This window comes from Carettochelys insculpta, chromosome 1, assembly GCF_033958435.1.
Source record: "Carettochelys insculpta isolate YL-2023 chromosome 1, ASM3395843v1, whole genome shotgun sequence".
NCBI classification, from domain to species: Eukaryota; Metazoa; Chordata; order Testudines; family Carettochelyidae; genus Carettochelys; species Carettochelys insculpta.
In genome coordinates, this window is record NC_134137.1 from 104,542,501 (window position 1) to 104,565,429 (window position 22,929).

The 22,929-nt window shown below is 41.8% G+C and overlaps 1 protein-coding gene across 1 annotated transcript in view; it reads left to right on the forward strand.

The window, feature by feature from the left end:
- Positions 1–18,934, forward strand: part of GPC6 (glypican 6) — a 1,214,297-nt gene extending 1,195,363 nt beyond the window's left edge. Inside the window, exons 7-9 of the mRNA XM_074983075.1 lie at positions 6,850–6,986; positions 15,584–15,759; positions 18,591–18,934. Of these exons, the coding sequence (XP_074839176.1) occupies positions 6,850–6,986; positions 15,584–15,759; positions 18,591–18,793 (516 nt within the window). The 3' untranslated portion in view covers positions 18,794–18,934. The remainder of the gene's footprint in view (positions 1–6,849; positions 6,987–15,583; positions 15,760–18,590) is intronic.
- The last annotated feature ends 3,995 nt before the right edge of the window (positions 18,935–22,929 follow it).

Here is a 22,929-nt window from a genome sequence, read left to right on the forward strand (position 1 = left end):
CTTGGTGGTCTGGCTGCGATCTGTCAATAGAAGCTTTGTTGGCAGATATCCTCTGTCAACAGATCACTTTAGTGTAGACATAGCCTTGGTAATTAGTGGAAGGCTTGCACACAGATCTGAGAGAGAAAAGCTAATCCTGGATTTTGGCTGTAAAGCAGTGATACTCAGACCTCATTGGTTCAGGAGCCAATTTTGTGATCAGCATTACCCCCACATGGTAGCTTGAATTCATTGTTTCATTTAATATCGCACTATATATATGCATTCATATTTAAATAGTATGACAAGCAAAATATTTAGTTTGTAATATTTATAATATTCTCCTAGCAAATAAATTCATAGCTTAGTGCAAGCTGATAACTAAATTAGTTAGTAACACAGTAAAAGTATCCTGGCTGGTTAATAACTTAGACTGGTTAATACTTAAATCACAGTGTTTTAAAATCATGGATTCCAAAGAGCTGGAGTAGATACATTAAAGACCAAATTGTGACTCATGACCACAGTCTGAGGCTACGTCTACACTACAAGACAAATTAGAATTTAAGGCAGTTAGCTCACTTGTGCCAAGTGATTGTCTTCACTGTAAATACCAATAGCTCAATTTAGGGAGCACTAGTATCAATAGCATAATATCGTCCGAACCAGGTAAGTGTAGTGTCAAGTTCGAATTTAACAGTTCGAATGAAGGCCAGTGTGGTAGCTCCACGTCTTTGAATGACATTCATTAGCCTCCAGAGGCTGACTGGCACTGCTGCACCTGGCTTCCAGCTCCTCCCCTTCACATGATCCAGGAAACTGACCAGCACAGCACCTGGCTCCCTGCTGCACCTGGCTCCCGGCTCCCACAAGCCCAGAGCAGCAGCTCTGGTCTGGGGGGATCTGGGAATCAGGCAGCAGGATGAGCGCTGCTACCTGTGAGGGTGTAGCAGGGCCTGGGGAAGGCACAGAATGTGGAGCTGAGGGAATTGTGGGATAGGTTCCCACAATGCACTGCTGCAACAGTAGATGGTTGGCTGCTCTAGTACACAAACTCGATTTTGTGTGGACTTTGTGGGAAGTGAGGACACTCAAAATTGAATTTATAAAACCCAGAGTTATAAAATCAAATGTAATAAAATTGAATTTATCTGGTAGTGTAGATGTAGCCTGAGCATCTCTGCTCTAGACTTTCTGGGCCTCTCTTGGGAGAACACTTCAACAGAAAGTTCAGCTTAGCTTCCCACTTAATTTTAAAACACAAAAACAACTGAAATTTGCAGAATAACAATAAAAAGTGCCACCAAAAATACCAGAAAGGAAGGAGAATATAAAGCTTTTCTTCTTAAAACAATTCCTGACTCTTAGCCAAACCAGATGATTGTGTGATTGAGTCCTAACTGTGACTTCTCAATTAAAAATAGTTGGGTACATTTCTCCTGGGTCTTCCACACTAATGAAATGCCATCATTTTGATTTTAGCCCCTTATTATTCTTGTGTTACATTTCTCCACAAATCCAGCTGACCTCCTCTGAACATTTGGATTTAGCATAAAATGCTTTTCTGTGATGAAGCTAGTGGTTCTTTGATTGTGTTTCCTGTACATTTAAGGGATTGATACTTGATTGCTATATAATCTTGCGTGCAAGTTAATTTGAAAAATAGGAATGGTAGTTTCACACCTTCAGTTTGGCTGGGTCTACACAAGCCCCTTCCTTTCAGAAGGGGCATGTTAATGAGTGGGTTCAAAAGATGCTAATGAGGCGCTGATTAGCATAATGGTGGCCGCGGCGATTCGAAAGTGCGGCTTTTTGAATCATGCACCACCTTTGGAGACGGAACCTTCTGAAAGGACCCCCCAGGTTTTGAAAGCCCTTCTTCCTGTCTCGTGTTAGGAAGAAGGGCTTTTGAAAACTCTGGGGGGGGTCCTTTCGGAAGGTCCTGTCTCCACAGGCGGCGCGCGATTTGAAAAGCCGCACTTTAGACTTGCCACTCCACCATTATGCTAATCAGGTGCTGCAGATTCATTGCAGCACCTCATTAGCATCTTTTGAACCCGCTCATTAACATGCCCCTTCTGAAAGAAAGGGGCTCATGTAGACACAGGGTTTATGCTTTGAGCATCCAGGAGACTAACATGCTTAAAAGTTAAGTAGATGCTTTGCTGAATGGGGATGGAATTAAACACATGCCAGAAGTGTTTTTATTGACATAATACCTAAGTACTTATCCAAGGTCACATAAGAAGTCAGTGCCACAGCTAGAAAATGTGAAGGAATAACTCAGTGATTAAAGCTCTGATCTTGTGAAACCACAGCTTGCGAGTTTGATCCTTGATGGGGCCTCAAATGTATTGAACGATAACAGCTTTCAAGTACCGAGGGATGAGGTAGATGGTGCTGTGAGTGCAGGGACTGGACTCAATGACCTTTTGAGGTCTCTCTAAGTTCTGTGAAGATCGCCTATGCCCCAAGCAATACCTTTTAATCACAAGTCCACCCTTCTTCTCAGTATCCCCTTGAAGAATTTTTAAATTAATGTTCAAACATTCCCTCTCTCTCTGATATACAGTAACTCTGTTAACAATTACAGGGGTGGGCCAGGCTCACCTTATACAATTTTCAAACTCATCTCCAAATATACATGGACTAATGAACCAGAAAAAAGGCTTCTTGTGATTGGCAATTCATAAGTCCCTTTTGTGAAGATGGGCAGTTGCTGCAACTCAGATCAACACCTTCAAAATAATGTTTGAATGAACTGTTCAAAGTAGATCTTGGAGTCTGACAATCCAGATTCAAATTAATTCCATTCAAAGAGATTTGAATGCCAACCCCTAATAGTAAAAGTGATAGGGAACTACATGAAATATCAAAATTACACAGGCCTTTTGTTTAAATGTTTTCATTGAAAGATAATCCTTCATTCAGATGAAAACCTTAAAGGATAATAAATACCAAGGAATCATTACAAGGCCACAGCTCACTAAATGGCGTACAGAAGTCTGACTTCATAAACCACAAGTGAGAAATATTAGCCAAAGTCTTAATGGCTTTTATCTCATTTTAGGGCTACAGTACATCAGATAGATATTGAGACTGCAGAATGCTGCTGATACTCAAAAGATGTATTGTGGGGTACTCATAGCTGTGAAGAATAATTGGAGACTTTCTGTTGATGTGGTTGGGATGACCTCATAACCAAAGTCACCTGAACACCACAGAAAAATGTTATTAATCCTATAATTATGTCTACCTAATTCTATGCAAGTCTACTTGACTTGCATTAAAAATATATCACTCACCCACTCAGTTTTCACACCATGTGACTGAACAACAGATTCATAGGCTTTGCGGTCAGGAAGCACCATCATAAACATCTAATCTCATCCCACTGCACTTTAAGGGCCACAGAACTTCACCTTCCCACTCCTGTAATAACCATGACCATCATGCACCACTCCTTCTTTTGAGGGAGAAGTAGCTTCCATCTCCATTTCCTCCTCCACAAAGGGCTAATAGAAGTGGCCTGGTACTTCCAGAAAATCCAAAGTCAAGGGGGAAGAACAGCTAGGCAGCTGGGCATAACAAGTCCAGCTGGAGCTACCATGCTTCAAAAGGCTAAGCAGACTCTCCAGTAAAGCAGTGTGTAAGAAAAAGAAAAAAATGTGTTGAGTCAATATCCATACTCCAAGCTCTGCAATGTCTGAGTAAAAGGACATAGCTAGTAAGTAAAAATATTCACTACAACATTCCCCTCTTTAACACAACTTAAATATTTTTAGTTGCATTTGCATAATCTGGGATTTAAGAAATTACATCTGCAGTGCAGATCATTACAAATAAAACATTTGTTATGCCACAGTGATAATAGCACTACTGTATCACCTCTTCTAAGTACTTGATAGAGAAGATACTACATTACTGGAGAGTCAGGATCCTGGTATGGCAAGTGTTATGCTAAGTACCTGGTGTGCTCCAGTGGGTAGTACTCTCAACTGGGATTTAGGAGCTCTTGGTTCTGCTACTGACATGACTTTGGGCAAGTAACCATGCCTCATCTTCCCTGTCTGTAAAATGGGAGTGATGACCTGGACTTCCTTTGTAAAGTGCTTGGAGGGCTAAGAAGAAAAGTGCTATACAAGAACTGGGATTGTGCCTTGGCCAAGTCATGTAAATCTCTCAATCCCCTGTCTCCCCGACTCCCCACCCTCTGCAAATTGAAGATAATATTTTAGATCAAGGGTCGGTAAACTTTTTACATCAGGCCCCACTTTTTGTCCCTGCAATTATCAGGGCCCCCCAACCTGTCTAATGTCATCCAAACTGACCAAAATTTTGGTTATGTTCATATTAAAAAAAAAACAAAACCCTTTCAGCACATGTAAGAAAATAAGTCTGTAGATTGTAAAAACTTTATTAATTGGTATATCACTGTCAATACACAAACATAGAAGACTAACTTATTTCACCATTTTTAATGACATGGATGAGCCTGAGACCCAGCAGCTGATTGTGCTGTGCCCCTCACAAGGGAGCCCCCCACCCCCACTTTGCACACCCCTGCTTTAGACAAAGGCTGTGAGAATTAATTACTTAATGTTTGCAAAGTGCTACTGTCACTTTGTCTTGTTTGGTTTTCCACTGCAGAAAATAATCTAGGATTATAAAATTTCATACTCCATCATTCTTCCGCGGAATAAAGCAGTGCACATGCAGAGATTACATGTACAACAGCATAACGTTTGCAAATGTCACAAAGAGTTGGGCCCGTCATGTTCGTTTTTACAAGGATATTCAGAAACCCTTATGCAGGGTTTAGGCCATGGGACTTTTATTGAAAGACCTTACAATCATGTGAGAATTTGTTGAGAATTATACAGAAGTGCAGGATTAGCACAGCAGAAGGGCAATCTTTCATAATAGGTTAAGTGAAAGAAAAGCTCCTTCCAAAGGGGATATTTGTGACCCTAAATAAAAGTGTACAGACCTTGGTTACCAGCCATATTCTTTTTCATATGAGTATCAAAATCTAAAGCTTCTACTGTAAATAACTGCTCACCAGGCATCACAGTGTGCCTACCTGAATAGTTAGTCACAGCCATTAGATAAAATGTTCTCCTGTTACTTCTAAACTCCAGGAGACCATTGAAATAGTTACTGCTTTCTGCAACCTATTTTCCTCCTATTTCAACCCAGACATGTTGTCGAGAATGTATGCAAGTAACTATACTGTGGGATTTACACACTGATATGGGAGCACCTGGGGGTAACAGAGATGCTTGCTTTAATTAGGTGAGTCACTAGCAAACCTCCATTTTTGTCCCTCAGTCCCAGGCACACAGGAGTGGGAGTAATTCCTGTCCACTCACTTCTCAGGCACTCTGCTCCTAGGGACCCAAAAGATCCAGCAAGGGCCAGGAGGAATCAATATAATATCCTGTAATGTACTGAGCTGATTCATCTCAACACCATTTACAAGGTTGCTGAGGGTTTGCCCAGTGTTGATAATCTGGAGTGTAATTTTTTGGCTTGAAAGGGCTCCCCTGTTGAGAGTTAAAAGGTTTTCTCATCCTGCTGCAGTGTGATACTCAAACTAAACAACTACCATTGCGGGAATCACTGTCAACAAGTCATGCAGCAAAATACTGTTCTACTTATTTAGAATCTTGGTTATCCTGTTTCCGCTGACAATGTGCTCACTACTTCAGATGCAATATTCTCAGATGTTTCTGTCACCTGCAGTATAATGTGACATTTCACAGAGTTTCAGCATTATACAGCAGTGTGGGGCACTTGTTTCCAGAGCTGCACTGTCTTCAGCCCAAAAGATAAAAGAGATAAATAGCCAAGTACAATCTTGTACCTCAACCACTCAAAAGACTGTCTTAAAACTCAGTGAAACAATGGAGAGCTTTTTTCCTTGCTTTTAAAAGAATAAACCTCAGTGATTTCCTTTGAAAGCTATTCAGCAAGTTCCCTGAAATCCTATTACATTTAATATGAAAAGCATCTGTTTCTATAAGAACAACCATCAGAGCCCCAATGATACCATTTATCTTTTGGTAGCCTACCCTTTGTTGTGCCTTTTAGCTACATTTATAGATTTTTCTGCCCTTGTAAACTAATGCAAAACAAAAACTGATAACATTTTAGTCTGAACAGTCATCAAATAAATGCTGAAAGCAAGTTTGCACTGGTGTGCTGGCTTGTATCAACTGGTGCAATTTCTTGCTTGCAACTTTGGGGACCTGTTCTAAATCTGTCCTATTGTTTCTTTCTGAGGTCTACATATAAAGCTTTATCTGGCTTTATTTATATAGGTGGATAGAGTTGTGTGTGCGTGTGTGTTACTCACAGCTTTTGGGTACTTTGCAACTGTTCACTCTCAGTCCGACAGTTATTAGAAGCCAACATATTCAATTAAATACAATTATTTAGACAACTTACAAGAGCAAGTAGAGAGTGGGTGAGACATTTTATTTGATGAAACATTCCTTACTTGATTTGGCATTTACGAGGCTAATATACAGAGTGATGCTTGAGAGGATGGCAATTTCGAACTCTTCCATCAAAAAAGGGACCTAGGAAAGAATATTGAATGTTCTCTCACTTGCTTTCCCTTTTCTCTCTCTCTTTAAAAACATTTAACTTGAGTAAGAGTGGGTTAAAAGTGTCCTGGGTTATTTGTGTTCATTCAATCCAAATACAAGGCGCCTAGCTGAGAAATTCAGGCATTTGAGCTTTAGTACCATTGCTCTTCTTAACCTCCACCATCAAATAGTTTGGAACTAACCACACTTTTCTTTAAAACGACAGTGAGGATGGATGTCCCCTTTAACCAAGTGTGCCTCTTTGTCTCTTGATCAGGTAACAGACATTAAAGAAAAACTGAAGCTTTCAAAAAAGTTCTGGTCAACTTTACCGTACACTATATGCAAGGAGGATAAAGTGACAGCTGGCGAGTCAAATGAAGAGGACTGCTGGAATGGCCATACCAAAGCTAGGTGAGGAAGACCTCCTCCCCAACAGTAGCACACTCATTCCCCATCTGGCCTTGGAATGGTTAGCCCCTCATGTGTTCTAAATCTTGTTTACAAAACCACTTAGGGCACTCAAATGGAAATAGCACAGAACAAGTCATTGCCAAGGAGCACTTATCATCTAGGTACCTTTAATCTAAAGTGTATGTCATTTTGAATATTCACAGCTTGTCAAGATTTGAGCATGGGGACTATTCATTGATTAGATTCCAAGTGGCTTATTTCTTCTGAGATCTCAAGAACCCTTAGCATAGGTGCCCCTGTGCAGTGATTGACGAACACTGGAGCAATTAACACTCGGGGTAGTCTGGATATAACAATTATAACTGGGGTGGGGAGGGTTACCTTTCCAAACTGACAAGTATCAGAGAGGTAGCCGTGTTAGTCTGTATCTTTGAGAACAACAAGAAGTCCTGTGGCGCCTTATAGACTGACAGATATTTTGGAGCATAAGCTTTAAGTGGGTCTTTGCCCATGAAAGCTTATGCTCCAATATATCTGTTAGCCTATAAGGTGCCACAGGATTTCTTGTCTTTCCAAACTGAAACATTTTTATTTTTTAAAGCTAGATTCTTAAGAAATTTAGGTGAGAAAGAACCATGGTCCTTATATCCAAACTCCAGTGGGTCTTCACCAGAACTGGGACATAGTTGTCCCCATCCCTGTGAGTGCCCTGACCACCAAGCTAGAGAGCCACTTTTATGCTCTGATCCAACAGCTACTTAATGATACAAAGTGGAATGTCTTCAACAGGAGAGTTCAACAGGTGAGAAGTTAGAGCACTTTGCTGGGTTCGAGGACTCAGTTCAAGCTATTATCTATAATATGGTGGTAGCACTATCTGCTCTTCCTCATTGGTTTTGTGAATGGTGCTGAAATCCCCTGGTAAATCTAGTTCTTCATTTCCATTTCCACTTCCTTACCTTTGCTTCTATTTTTTAAAGTGTGTAAAGATGCCTGAAATAGAAACAAAACACTTTGTTTCAGAGTGCACAACATATTTCATGCAACATGAAACAAAGCATTTTCTGACTCTTACTCATGAAAAATTCTGACAAATGTTGGTCAGGAAACCAAAATTTCAGTCGCTTACACCGTTCTACTCTTGAGTGCCCAATAAATGCAGCTCCTTAGTGTTGTGTTACAGTTTCAGACATGCCCCACAGATTTATTTACAATCACTAACTTGTGGAAACAAACTGATAGATGAAAATTGGACAGCCACAGAAACAGCAACAATCCTTCTAATCTGAACCAAACTAGATGTCTTTTTGTCTTAAGCTATGTCTAGGCTACAGACTTTAGAGTGACAGCTGTACCACTGAAGCTGTGCTGTTGGAAGGTGTCCTGTGCAGCCATTCTATGCCCGTGGGAGAGCGCTCTCCTGTCAACATAATTAAACGACCCCGCAGTGAGCCATGGTAGCTATGACTGTGTGAGATGCTGTCCACACCAGTGCTTTTGTTGGTGCAACTTTTGTCAGTCAGGCTGTGTTTCCTTCACACCGCTGACCAACCAAAGTTTTACTGACAGATTTCCTCGTGTAGGCATAGCTCAAGACACAAATTTTAAAAAATTAAGTATGTCATAAGTCACAGTAGGTCCATTGTGTAGGGTACTTTGTAAGGGAAAGGTTTCCTCATGGACCCACTTCTCCTCCCAACACCTTAATGCCCTGCAGCTTAATTGTCAAAAGGTTCATTTTGCAGACAAGCCCAAAGAGCTTTTCAGACTGCTGGTTCTCCATGGACCCCAATTTGATAAAGACAGATATAAATCTACTTTCCAAACCCTAGAGTATTATTTTCTTAAGGCTTAGTTAGTAGGCCCCATCCACTGACAGCCCCTGAGGCCTGTGAGAGTAACAAATGGCAGCTAACTGAACAATATCAGGAATGTTTATGTATAACTAGGGGTAATAGTGTTGCAGCCATGTCCTGTATTACTATAAAAGGGCCATGTAAGAGTAAAGTTAGAAATCATCTTCCTTTACAATAGCTATCATTACAGCAGAGATTCATAAATGACAACCCCATGCAGGTGTGTTCTGTTAGCAAAAGGAAGCTGGCTAGCGTGTGTTGCTCCATGAAGCACGCATTAATAAGGACTTCATGCTGCTCCTTTTGAAAAGAGCCCTACAGGATGCCTGCTAAAACCTTCCTCGGTTTCCTTGAGCAATTCTAGTTTTTTGTGCAATGTGCATGGCCAATACCAATCAACTCCATTGTGTCCCAGCACCTCAACAGATTAGGGCTTGATATGGTCTTATATTTGCAGGATTTGGCATGTGTCCCTCCAAAATGGGTATGCTGTTCTGTGAGTTTGCAAGGGAACAATTCTCTTGCAGCCTTCTTTCTGCACTGTTTACATCCTGGGAAGTCATAAGGGTATTAAACAAAGGGTTTGATTTCTTTGTATTCATGTGTCCCTGATTTCTCTTTGGCGGTTACAGCAGTGTTAGGTCTCACTTTTACCCTGTGGTAGACACAGGCATGCATTTTGAATTCCAGAGTGAATCATAGAAGTTAGAGGTGTTAAAAAACAGTTGGGTCACCTAACTTATTCCCTAATGTGACATGCTTCTAGTCACTTACCATCTCTTCATAATTTCCTGAGGACATGGGCAAAGGAAGCGTCTGAGAAGTGGGGATACCACTGGCACATAGACTTTGGCCCCGCCCATGATCCACAACCCCCACTCTGCCCCAGACTGCACTCCTGCTCAGACCCCCTCCCCTGATGCCCACTGTTCATGCTTCTCCCTCTCAACCCCCTAGGGGCCTCCTGCCATTTGCACCTCTTCACCTCCTCCCCAAAGCCTCAGTTTGACCACCAGTGTATGAAATAGGTGTCACTGGCACTTCTGAATACATCTTAAGGATTTCCTATCCTTGATAAAGCATATGCAACAATATTTTCTTTCCCCTTGATATGGCTTGCGTCAACGTCATATTCTTAAAGGGCGAGACACCAACAAAGTAATCTAGAATTGGTTCCCTTAGCTCGCTGTAACCATGTTAGGGGCATGGTCGTTTACTACAGTGAACTTTTTGTTACACAAATAAGATTTAAGCTGCTTAACAGCTCAGACAATTCCATAGCATTTGTTCTTTACTGTAGCATAGTTTTACTCCGTGGATGACAGTTTTTTGCTTTCATATGCATTAGGGTGGCTTCCCTCAGTTCTAAAGCTGTGTCTACTCTACAAAGTTTTGTCAGCAGAAGAGGCCTTCTGCCGACAAAACTAGGGAGCGTCCATACTACAAATGCGTCCTGTCTAGAATCTGTTGACAGAACACAACCTTTTTCCCAGTAGAGTTAGGTCTTGAAAGTTTGAGGCATAGCACCTCTGTAGACAGTCTGTCGACAGAAAAATAGTGGAGATGCTCCGGGGGGCCCTCTGCCAACAGACAGAGCTTCTGGGTCACCTGGCAGCCCTGTTTGCAAAGCTTTTGGATGGCTGTTCTGTTGACAGAAGGCTGGGCAGTCTGGCTTCTCTCTGTCTGCAGTGGGCATCAACAGGAGAGCCCCTATTAGGTGTGGACGTGTTCTGTAGACAGAGGCTGTGTCAGGAAGTATCTGTCAACAGTGACTTCTGGCTACAGAACTTGGTAGTGTAGACACAATCTGGCCTGGGTCTGGCACTCCAAGCTGTGGACCACTCCAGGGACATTGATACCTAGACAATGAACTGGGAAATATAAAAAAAGACAATTTTTTTAAAAGGGTCTTAGGTGCTGCTTGTCAAAAAAAAAAAGCCCAGCATTGTAGATTGCAAAATATACATTAGATCTCGTGTCTCATTCAATGCATTCAACCTTTTAACATTGCATATACTAGATAATGTAAGTTATGAAACTACAGGTACAGAAGATGGAAGCTATTCCATTTTTTGAAAGAGGCAAAACACCAGGGTCACTTGTGGTTATTAAAATCCACTGGTATCACCCTAATGCTGTCATTTATTAACAGAGAGCAGATGAGGTTACTCCAAGGCTACCAGTTAGCAGATGCCATGCAGAGTTACAGAAATGATCTGTGTGGCTTTCTAGAAGGGTGCGCTTGTTACGTTGATAACCCTTAATACAGAAAAGGTACTTGTTTGATAAGGTCAAATGTAAATATTGGGGCAGAGGAAGGGGGAGTTGGATGGTGAGGACCTGGGAACATTTACGAGAAGCATGAAATCCTGTTTAACTTTTATAGTGAGAATCAAAATTAATGATAGCTACTTCTAATATCTAGTATTTCCTGTGATAAACCTAGCTGAGCTGCTCTGTCACATCTCAAATGCAAGGTCATGGAGACTTGTACACAAATTTTGTTTGTTTGTTTGTTTGCAGGCTGACTTCTCCCATGTGGAGTGTGCAGGCAGCTCCTTGCCCTGCCAGCTTCCCCCCTGCTGCAGCTGACTGTTTAGCGACTCCAGAGGCTGACGCTGCTTAAACAATGCCCTCCATTAAAACGGAATTTAGGCTTTTTATTTAAGCGGCAGCAGCGCTCGGAGCCAAAAGTGGCTCCTTAAAGAGCTGCATGCAGCTCCAGAGCTGCAGGTTGACAACCCCTTGATCTAGGGAATAAACACAAGAGACTTGTTTGTCAGTGTTGCCCTCTGTGCAGGTGAGGTCTTAAAGACACTTGGTGGTCTGCTTACCCAGAAGACTGTTAGGAAAGATAGTATAGTACAGTGTTTCTTAAACTATGTTCTGTGGAGCACTGGGGTTCTGTGAACAACTCGCAGGTGTGCTGCAAGTGTTTGGAAAAATAATTCTGGCAAAAGTAGTCTGGCAACACAGGAAGGTTGACTAACACTGTGCGAGCCTCCCCTTTCGTGTAATCTTCGTTCCTATCTATATGGCAGCATAGCAACTAGCAGCAACATTCAGCACATGTGTTATGCTGGTGTGGCAGCTACGCTATCAGCCAGCTGCTTGATGTCAGCCAACACGGGTGCGGTGTGTGATGATGTATTGAATTTATTATTTCCACAAATAGGAGTAAACAACGTAAGTTACACTTTTTTTAAAAGACAGAAGTAAGTGAAAATACTAGTGCTGAGGAAACAGAACCATCAATGTGTGAAGTAGGTATTCCGCATAAAAAATATTATTGTTTCGTGTTCCGTGGTCTCAAAATGTTTAAGAAGCACTGGTATGCATTTTGTAGACGTCTCAGGCTTTAGTATTCACTTGTTCCAAATCCAAATCATTAGCCACTGAAATAAGCTAAGATACCCACTTATCATGAGAAGGCCAAGTGTGCAATGCTGAAGTCTCAGCCAGCTGTTAGCATCTCTTCCCTCCTCCTGCAAAACTCAGTTTATCTGGGGAAACACACACTGCCTGGTTCCATGGAGGGAGGCACAAAAGTCTTGTCTGTAGCAGGAAAATTGTCCATTTCTGACAATGGATGTTCACAATTCAGTACAGCTAGGACAAAGCCATGCTCAGCACTATTGCAGAGTATGTATAAAGCCCAGCTCAAAGTAGGCTATGCAAAATTTTTCAGTTAATAAATGTATGCTTTCTAATACAATTTTTCTGGGGCCCTCTTTCCAGTCACTTGACAGATGAACCATTCCCTTCCATAGCTTGTGTTCCCTTATATCCCACCTCAGCACATCTACTGCTATCTTCCCTTTACATACACAAACACAGCCACACTAGCCAATCTCATTGGGGATTACCTTATGACTGAACAGCGACAGATGATGTGGTCTGGTTGGCCAAGTGAGCCAACTGTAAGAGCCCTTTTATCTTAGAAGACTAAGATAGTTTGCCTGCCATTATCCTAGCCTGAGAGAAGCTCCCGGCTGTATTTTATTTTGTCTTCCTCACAAGATTAGACACCAATAATCTACAGCACTTACTGACTGGAATTTCCAACTGTTAGGTAAAGAGCTGCTGCTGCAGCAGCAGAATATTAAGAACACTGCCCTTTGAGTCAGATGTCATGAATTGGAAAGCCCATCCATTTTTGTTCAGCAGTGACAGGCTTTTGTTTTAATGTAAGCAGTCTGAAAAGAATTGTCAGCCGTTCTTAGTCTTGAAAAGAAAGAACATCAGCTGCATATTGAAAATAATTGACTGTCATTTTAAACAAGCTTTCTGGGACTCACATAACGGGTGCCAAAAAGCATTTTTGTCATGTCTGCTGAAGCAAGCAAGTTTAGAAAGACTGAGGAGGAAAAAAGAAGGGGTTTAAGGGTTTAGCAAATGTAAACCAAACTCACCTACTGCTAGACCTGAGCAAGGAACAAAATAAATGAACAGGAATGTCCAGTTTCTGACTCATCAAACAAGGGAGAGAAATTATTGGTCACAGATTAAGGCTCCTCTCTCCAGTGTCTTGTTTTGTTTTTCCATTTAGACTAGTAATTATAATTACCATTCACCAAGAGGGATGGGCAACAGCAAGAGCTGCAGTTAAACTCACACTTCACAAAGGTAGCTCCACTTTCAGAACTGCTGCCGAAGCAGCTGGGATTAAACAACTTTCCTATCCTACAGCCAATTTTCTGTCAAAAATGGTCTCCTGACTCTGCTTCCAGTTGCGTGTGACTTAACCCTACCACGCACACATCAAAATGCTTTTGTAAGAACATGTGCTTGGCTGTCATTCGGGGTGGGAATATCACTCAAACACCACCTTGGACTTGGAATGTCTCTATCCCTGGTTTAAAGAAAGGCTAGCAATTTTTAGCCTTTTACATTCAAAAGAGACTTTCCTTTGAGAAACAGGTGAGCCACTCTGATAACAATTGTTTAACTACTTCATTCATGTGTTGTAAACACTGAGTACCTGATCCAACAAGATTCTCAAGCACAGTGCTTTTTCTTGTGCCAATACTTGCCAGAACTGAGTACCAGCACCTCAGCAGCCCCTGCCCTGGCATCCTCCGCCCAGTGGCTGGGGGAGCCTGCCAGCCCCATGGCTGGGAGCTGGCTGGGGCACAGAGCCCTGCTGGCAGCCCCAGCTGTGGGAACCCCAGTGGAGGGCGAGGGGGAGGAGGGAGTTAGCTGAGTACCAGGTCCTGTGTTTTTTACATAAAAAGCACTGCTTAAGCATATGCCTAACTTTAAGTGCTTTGAAGTCAATGCATTGTCTTATGAGCACTTAAATTTAACAATGGCTTGAATTCTTTACTAACTATGGCTTGACGGGCACAATACTAAGCTGAATGTGCTTCAAGTGTGGCAACTAAATCTGCATGAAGACACCTATATAATAATTTTCAAAACCTATATAGTAATTTTTGTAAAATCTGATTTTAGCCCTTGAAGTTAGATTTAAATGCCCAATTCTGGGCACCCAAACTTGCAAATTATGCAGAACCATTAAGCCTAACCCATTCTGAAACTGACAGTATATTGTGTTATAGCCCCTATATTTTGCTCTTCCAAATAAAACTTATCTTGGAGAGCCATTGCACTTAAGTTGTTGATTTCATGGTTTTAACATTTCTGTTTTCAGGTTCATTCATTTTACCGCTTGTCACAGAGGTCACAGATGTCATCAATTCCATGATTTTCTCTGACCTCCTTGACTTTTATGGGGGCCAGTGTGGTTGATTCCAGGTTTCCCAAGCAGCTGGCTTTGAGCAGGTGGGGACAGCCACACTGGCCACTTTGGGAGTGGCTCTGCAGACAGCTGCCCAAGCTACCGCTGCTGTGGACCCAGGGCCAGCTGCACCAACCTCTGCATGGTGGCCCCAGGCTTCTAGCCCTGGAAACCACTCAAGCAGCAAACAGAGCAGTTGTCCTCTAGGACCAGTGGAGCAGGTTGGTGGTATAGATTCTTCCCATGGCCTCCAGGGCAGTCCCCAAGCAGGTCTAGTAGCTGCTTTCCAGCTGGTCCCCATCAGTGGGGCCTGAGCATTTGATGCAGCCACTGACAGTGAACTCTGGCAGCTGGTGCCACTTTTGGCCTGGCTCTGCCACCGCGCAACAGTAGCCCCTCAGGACATACACCCCAGCAGCAACCCCTGCAGATTTAGTCAGGGTATTGATAATAAATCATGGACAGATCATGGCTGTGAGGGTTTGTGCATTGCCCATGACCTGTCCATGACTTCTACAAAAAATACTCACTGAGTGCATATCCCCACTCCCTGCTCTGCAGAAATGGCATACGGGGCAGGGGGACACCCTGATAGCAGCTCTGCCCTCTGCCCCACCAGTGCGGCTCTCCCCACATGCTCAAGGCCAGCCCTGAATAGATAGCAGGAGAGTCCTATGAGCAGCTCAGCTGCAGAACAGAACGTGGTGGGGGTTGGGGCAGCTGAAGACAAGCTGTCAGCTGTCAGCTGTCAGCATAGATGCTCTGCTAACCATTTGGGAGACGGGGTAGAAATGTTGGGTGGGCAGCACATGACCTGCAGGCTGTATTGTGCCCACCCCTGTGTTGGACTCTGTAAAACTGACAAAGTAGTTTTCTAAATACTTTATACAAAATATTGATGTTAGATAATACCGACGAATTGTTTAGTATAAAATTTGTGCTACCGTTTCTATTTCTGTGGAACGTTATATGCTGGATCAATTGTTCAATGTGATTTATAGATACTTGCCTGAGATTATGAATGATGGGCTGACCAACCAGATCAACAATCCTGAAGTTGATGTGGACATCACAAGACCTGACACCTTCATACGGCAACAGATCATGGCTCTAAGAGTCATGACTAACAAACTAAAGAATGCATACAACGGAAATGATGTCAACTTCCAGGACACAAGTAAGGAACAGCTTTTATAAACAAACATATCCTGCAAACAAATTCATAAGCACATCCCATCAGTGCCATTAAAAATTGTAGCAATTCTCCTTCATTATATAATCAGTGTGAGGCCTGGCCTATGCTTCAAACTGAGGTTGGCATGACAGGGTGCATCCCATCGTGTGGACATGCTTATGTCATTGAGTGGGGGTTTTTTAATTGAACATAAACTGATTAGGAACAAGTTTAAGCTAAGTCAGTATTAGCCACTGTTAAACCATGGTAAGTGTCCACTGGGAGATACGTAACAGTTTAATTAATTAGTTTATCTGGAAAAACATTCCCATGTAAACAAGTCCTAAAACTGCTCCTATGATACAATTTTCTCTCTCAGTGTTGAGGAGCAGGAGGTGTTTCTTTAAATTGGTCTGATTTTGGGCTAGTAGTAGATACAACTGCAGTTTGTTACTTAGATATGGCAGCAACCACAAAGCAGTACAGACTTTGCAAGTGCATTCCTATATAATTATCACGTAATCTGAGAAAAGGACGAAATCTGGAGGGTGGTGGAAAGAGATTCAATGTACACATAAATGTACACATACATTTCTTAGGTGCTAGACTCATGTCCTACCGCAGCACGTACATGTTTGGCAAGTTTTGTTTCATTTTGTTTCGAAGATGGAACATTATATTAGACTCCTCCTGCTACAGTTCATTGTTCCGCCGGTTTCCAGTGCGCTAACTGCCTTAGTCTATCCCTTGTCCCCAGGCACCTTGTTTCAAAACTTCAGTCTCCTCCCTCCACATGAACAGGCACCTTATTCAAAAGATAACAACAGTAATAATCAGGGGCCCATGTAGTCTTGGCACAGGGGGACAGCATTCTGCTGCAATGTTCATGTGCTGTTTCTCCATTCTTGCCTCCTGCACACAAATGCGTACAGAGCTAAGGTGGGAGGCTCTATCAGCTTCAGCAATTTACCTTCTTAGAATCCCTGGGCCTCACCCACTGTTCTATTCTTGAAACAGCTCCCCTGTTTTTTGGTTGTAAACGCTACACCAGCTCTAGCTCATCAACCTGCCTGCAGCCTTGCTCTGAAGAGCAGTGCCAGGATACACACTGTAATCCACCTGATTACTCTCTGGGGACAAAATGCAAAATAAGCAAGAACTGGAGGCAGGTCCCAGCAGGGCAGGGGAGAGAGAAAGTTTCCAGGTGCCTGATTACAACAAAATAATAAATTCTGTCGCAAAAATGCTGAATTTGGTGATATTTTAGAAAAATGACTAATTCTACAGGTGCACAATTCATAGACTCCAGGGCTCCGAGTGAAATGAAGGGGCATTTAATCCCTTTAGACTTATTGTTTCATAATCCTGGAAGGGTCAGACAGGAATTGGTGTATTATCTTGTCCCTTTTTTGACATTATCATTGTATACCAATCCCTGTCTGAACTTTCTCAGTAAAACTGCCTCTTCCTCTGCTTAGTGTTACAACTGTACCACTTAGACTAAGGCTTGTCTACCCTAGAAAGCTTTGTCATCAAAATCCTGCTGTACATGCTACAAAGCCCCTTTTGGCAGCAAAACTCTGCTGTTTTGCCAACAAAATAAAGCCACTCTGATGACAGACTTAGAGCTTTTCGCAGCAAAGATAAAGCAACAAAGCATCAGTGTAGATAGTATCCATCATTATGTTGACATAACTGACCCCATGTATCCCCTAATGCCCGCCATGACTGCTCTGCTAACTAATTTGAACTCAGCCTGCCCTGCAGGTGTGCAACACCCATCCCCCTTTCAAAGCTCCAGGAAGCTTTGGCATTCCTCAGTGCATTGCTCGCATGTTGCTCTGGGCAGCTAAGCAGGCTGTGGGAAAACTCAGAGGGAATCATGGGCAATGCATGGGGCCACAGTGAGGCATGTTGACCCCCAAACGCTGTGGATGGGAGGACCAAGGGGCCAGAGCTGGGCAGCTCTGGGGACTAGCAGTGGGGACTGGAACATGCCTTAGGAGTCAGGTCCCCCAGCTCACCAGCAGTGGTAAGGGAAAGTGGAGCAGTGACCCTAGCCTGCTACACTGGAGGAGGTCTGGAAGAAGAGACAGGGTGGGGCAGGAGCAGTGCCTCTGTTGAGACATCCCATCTTCCTCATGGAATGAGGTGTACAGGGATGTCAATAGAATGCTCCCAACAGGCAGATCTCTTCTGAGAGATCTGCAGTCTGGACATACACTCTGCTGACAAAACTAAAGTCCTTGTTTCATCTGTTACCTACACTTGTGTTACTCCATTGACAACAGATTTACTCATTCTTTACATTGATATATGAGCAAGAAGAGAATCACCTCTTCTGAGTATGTGCAGATAGCAAATGTATGATTACAGTATTACTTATTGAGGAAGCATGTTCTCAGCGCTATTGGTAACAGAGAAAGTCAGGCTCTGTCCCAGGAAGCCTGCATTCTAAAGTTTTCCAGCAGTACTTGCTTCCTTTGTTACCTTTTGGTTACCAATATACATTAGGTTTCAGGGCATACATGCTGTCATGTTAAGACCATGTTTAAATTCATTCCTGCTCAGCAAGAGCTTAAGTACTGGCTCAAACTGCAGTGACGTTTACTGGCCACTTTACAGAATATAGATGCATTTAAACACATGCTGATGAGATTTGCTGAACTGGGGTCTTGGAGCATTGCACAAGTCACTGAGTGTGTCCTGAGCTTTTACACCTTACTCTGCGACATCGGGGTGGGCTACTTCTCTGACTCTCAGAACAATCGGTTTGAGGGATGCAGGGTTGAATTCTATGTTCTTGTGTTGTTTTTCTTACCTCCCTGTGTTAGGTGACGAATCCAGCGGCTCAGGCAGCGGAAGTGGTTGCACTGATGATATTTGTCCTACTGAATTTGACTTCATCACCACGGAAGCGCCACCTGTTGACTCGGACAGGAGGGAGGTGGACTCTTCAGCAATTCAATATAGCCAGCCTGTGCTTACATTGTTCCTCATCTGCATCATCGTTGTACTGCAGAGACAGTGGAGATAATCCTAGTTCTGATCAGAGAAACTGTGTTTTAGCTACAAAAACAGTCAACTTACTCCTTTTCTTACACTCTTGGACAATGGACCATGCCACAAACACTTACCGTTTTTCTATGAGAAAAAAAGCAGTATTGCAGCCTGCTTTCATTTTTGTTTTCCCAAAGAGTACCAGGTGCCAGATTGAACTGCTTCCTGATTCTTTCTCAAGATATTTGTGAAGACAATGTCCACCCTTGAGAGAATTTTTTCTCAAATCTTTATTACTGGAGACTTTCTGAGCTGCAATATTCTGCAGAAGTAAAAAGGATCTTACAGCATGAGATTTTTCTGGAAAAAGAACGAAAGAAAGAAAGAAAGAAAGAAAGAAAGATTTCCTTCTAAATCAAGCAAAACTCAAGGCTGCTGCATAAGACAAAAAAAATAAAATTAAAACAGTTCTTTGCTGACAGCCAGGCCTGCTTTAGGTGCTTCTGTCCAGTGATTCAGGTCATCAAAATGATCATTACCTACTGCAAGGAAGTCTGGATATTTTTTTCTAACACAATGACAAGAATATGTCTCAATGGTGAATGTCTTGCACTCCATCTGCCAACACCACCACATTGGTATGAAGGTACAGGAGTCTGAAAAAAGAAGCTTGTCTTTTAGTCCTATAGTAACACCAATAAGCTTAGAATATCATGTTACAGCTGCTTATTATTTAAATCTTAATGCCCAGTAAAAAAATGAATAGCGACACTATTTCTCTAACTTCTTTCAGTGCTTAGCATTGTTAAATAATTGGCACAGGCTTCCACTTCGCATCCCATCAATAATGGTGGTAATGTTAAACAAACCTTCCCTCAAGGATCTGGACAGAAAATTATATCTTGCAAAATAATCTCTTTCCTTTTGCCACAGATTTGACATTGATTAGAATTTTCTGCTACTGTGTTCATTATCTGACCAACCTAACAATTCTTTAATGGACTTATATGAGTGACTGGATCAATAAGTGATTTTCACATATAACTACTTCCTTTGTACTCATTAGTTTCTGTATCACAAGGGGTACTGTGCTACAAAATGTCAAGACAAAAAATATAGTACTGACATGGAGATTTCTTTCACTTTTTTAGTCTTAGTATGATCATCTATTTTTATATATATAAATATATTATAGATCACAGATTTTAACTTCTTAATTACAAGCTCAGGGTTGACACATCTTTGTAAGAAAAAAAAATGTTCTGTCAACCAGCTCTTCTTTTTTTGTGCTGCTCTGGAAAGGGGCCCTTTAATGACCAGTTAGCATGGGAATCAAAGAAGACAACCTTTTTACATATTCAGTGTCCCTTTCTTTAAAAGTGGCAAGGGGGAGAGACCCCTGTTTGTGTGTATGCATTCACATGGGTACATGAGTTTGTCTTCAATGCCTGCACACATACACAGAACAGTGTGACTTGTTTTGTGATGTCCATTGTACTCTTCAGTGCTTCAAGAATATGTCGCTTTAATAATCATCCTCCCCCAGGATATGACTCTGGATAGAAAATCCCTGGTTTGCAGTGAATTGCATGATCTTCGTGCAGAGGCTATTTTAAAGTGTGAGTAAATGAGGGTCATCAAGTAAGCAGATGTCAAACCCTTCCTTCCCTCTGCAACATGAAACAAAGGGCTTCTGTGAAAATTCTGAGTACTGAAATGATTTGCTACCGATATTCTTCCTGGTTCTTGGAATGATTCTAGAGATGGTAAGGACAAAATATGAAAACACTTTAACGTAAGCCAGCCACATTACAGTTAATATGTTGACCATGTAAATCATATATATTTCAATCTCCTTTTCCTAACAAATCATAATTAGCTATCAATGTAGCCATCAAATTTAACCAGTAAACACACAATACAATTGGATAAATTATATTTAAGTACTTTTACATATAAGTATATTTTACATAAAAGTGCTTAAATATAATTCCCATATATATATATATATATATATATATGTGTGTGTATATATATATATATATATGTATGTATACACACACACACACACACACACAAACTACTCTCCATGTATTGTCAAATTGAAAAAAAAAATGTCAGTTTTTAAGACCCTAGATTTCATTTTTGTTGTTGTTGTTGTTTAGTCAAAACTTTACAAAATGCAGTATTCAAGTATCATGTGATTTGTGGAGAAACTATCAGTTTTATAGCCAGGTTCTGGATCCATCTCTTACATTACCTAGATAGATCTATTCAGTGTTTTCAGCCATCTTCATGTTTCACTTTAGAACATTTAGTGCCTAAAGGTAAATTTCTTCATTAACTAAGGCTACGGCTACACTAGCACTCCTGTCAGTAAAACTTTTATTTGTCGAGGTGTGAAAAAACACCCCCTTACTGATTTAAGTTATACAGACAGAAGTGCAGATATGGACTGCGCTATGTCACTGGGAGATACTCTCTCCAGCCAACATAGCTACCAGCAAGCATTAGGGGTGGTTTAATTATGCTGCAGGACATTTCTCACTCATCATCATAGAGTGCTACACGGGACAACTATGCCTCTGTAAGGTCTCTGGTGTAGACATAAGCTATCAGCTAAAACCAAACCATGCAGCTGATTTGGTTGACCCTGGTATGCCCCACACTAAGTTCTTTCCTCTGGATTTTTTCTTGGACTCTTAGGCCAGGGCTACATGGGAGGAATAAGTAGATTTCAGATACGCAATTCTAGCGACAGCAATTGTTTAACTATAATCAGTGTATCTGAAATAAACTTACCTGACTGTCTTCACTGAGGAAGGTCAACGGGAGCATTTCTCACATCAACTTCCCTTGCTCCTTGCAATAGCGAGGAGTACAGGGATTGGCTGCCAATCCCAGACAGATCGATTTCACGTCTCTTCCAGATTCATGAAATCAAACTCCGAAAAATCAACTGTGACCAGGTCAATCTTCCGTGTAGTATAGACAAGCCCTTTATGTACTGTGTAACAGGAAGGAGGTTTCTTTGAAAGTCTCCCTTGGTCCTCATCCTTTTCATTCTATGCCTCTATTGGCCCTAGTGGAATGACTTGTACTTCACTAGCACTCTTTCAGAACATGAGGGACTCAGTTTGACTTTTATAGTTCAGCATTTATCTGCTGGTAAATTATGTCAGTTTCACCTGATTACGCTCTGTCAGGAAGCTGATGTGATTAAATCAGCCCAGATACATTGAGGTACTTTCACTGCTGCAACAAATTTCTGCAGGGCAAAGCAGAGCTGGGATAGCATCTAAAAAGCCTATTATGCCCTGACTCTCTACGCTCATCCTAGGCTTGATTAGGGCAGCCTGCTAGCCAAAGCATAAAGGTGAAGCCTGCATGCTCTTGTCACCTATCCCACTATTTTTGCCCAACACACAACTCTACCCAGCTCAATGTGTCTTTTCGGCTGGAGGCTGCAGAAGGGGAAGCAGAGTGGCCAGCTATGCCTGTTGTTGTCTCTTCTCATGCCAGAAGGATTCCCAGCAAGGGACTTGCAAGGGGTCTTAGCTCAGTGTTCAGAGAGCAAAAGGAGTGGGTGGAGGCAGAAGAGTGGCTCTGCTGAACTAAACTCATCCTTGGTTTATTTCTCTGTTTCCCTGTTTATTCTTTAGAGTGAAATAATGTCACAACATAGAGATCTCTCTGTAGGAGAGGACAAGCACATAGCCATTGGACATTCCCTAGCCTGACTGTTTTTCTCACAAATCACATTTGCTGAGATTTAAAGGAGCTAATAAAACTGCAAAATATAAGAAATTAGGAGTTAAGAAATAAAACAAACCATGGTGCTTATAAATGCAAGAATCTAGATATTTTAAAGTGCCTCTACTTACTTCCACTTTCATTCTAATGAGTATTTTGGAGAGTTTTTTTCATGTGCCACAACTGAAAAAACGATGCTCTTCTTTTAATGGTCGGTAAAGTTAGAGAGAATAAATGACACTCATAAACTTTTCATCAGTCCAGACTTAGAGCCTGACACAAAAGCTCTGGAATACACAACCCCCCCTGTGTCACATAACCCTGAAATTCTGTGCAACTTTGCTTACAATTTTAAAATGGAGCATTTAAATAAATGATGTATGATAATGAGTAATGCAGGCAGCACAGTGTATTTTTTTT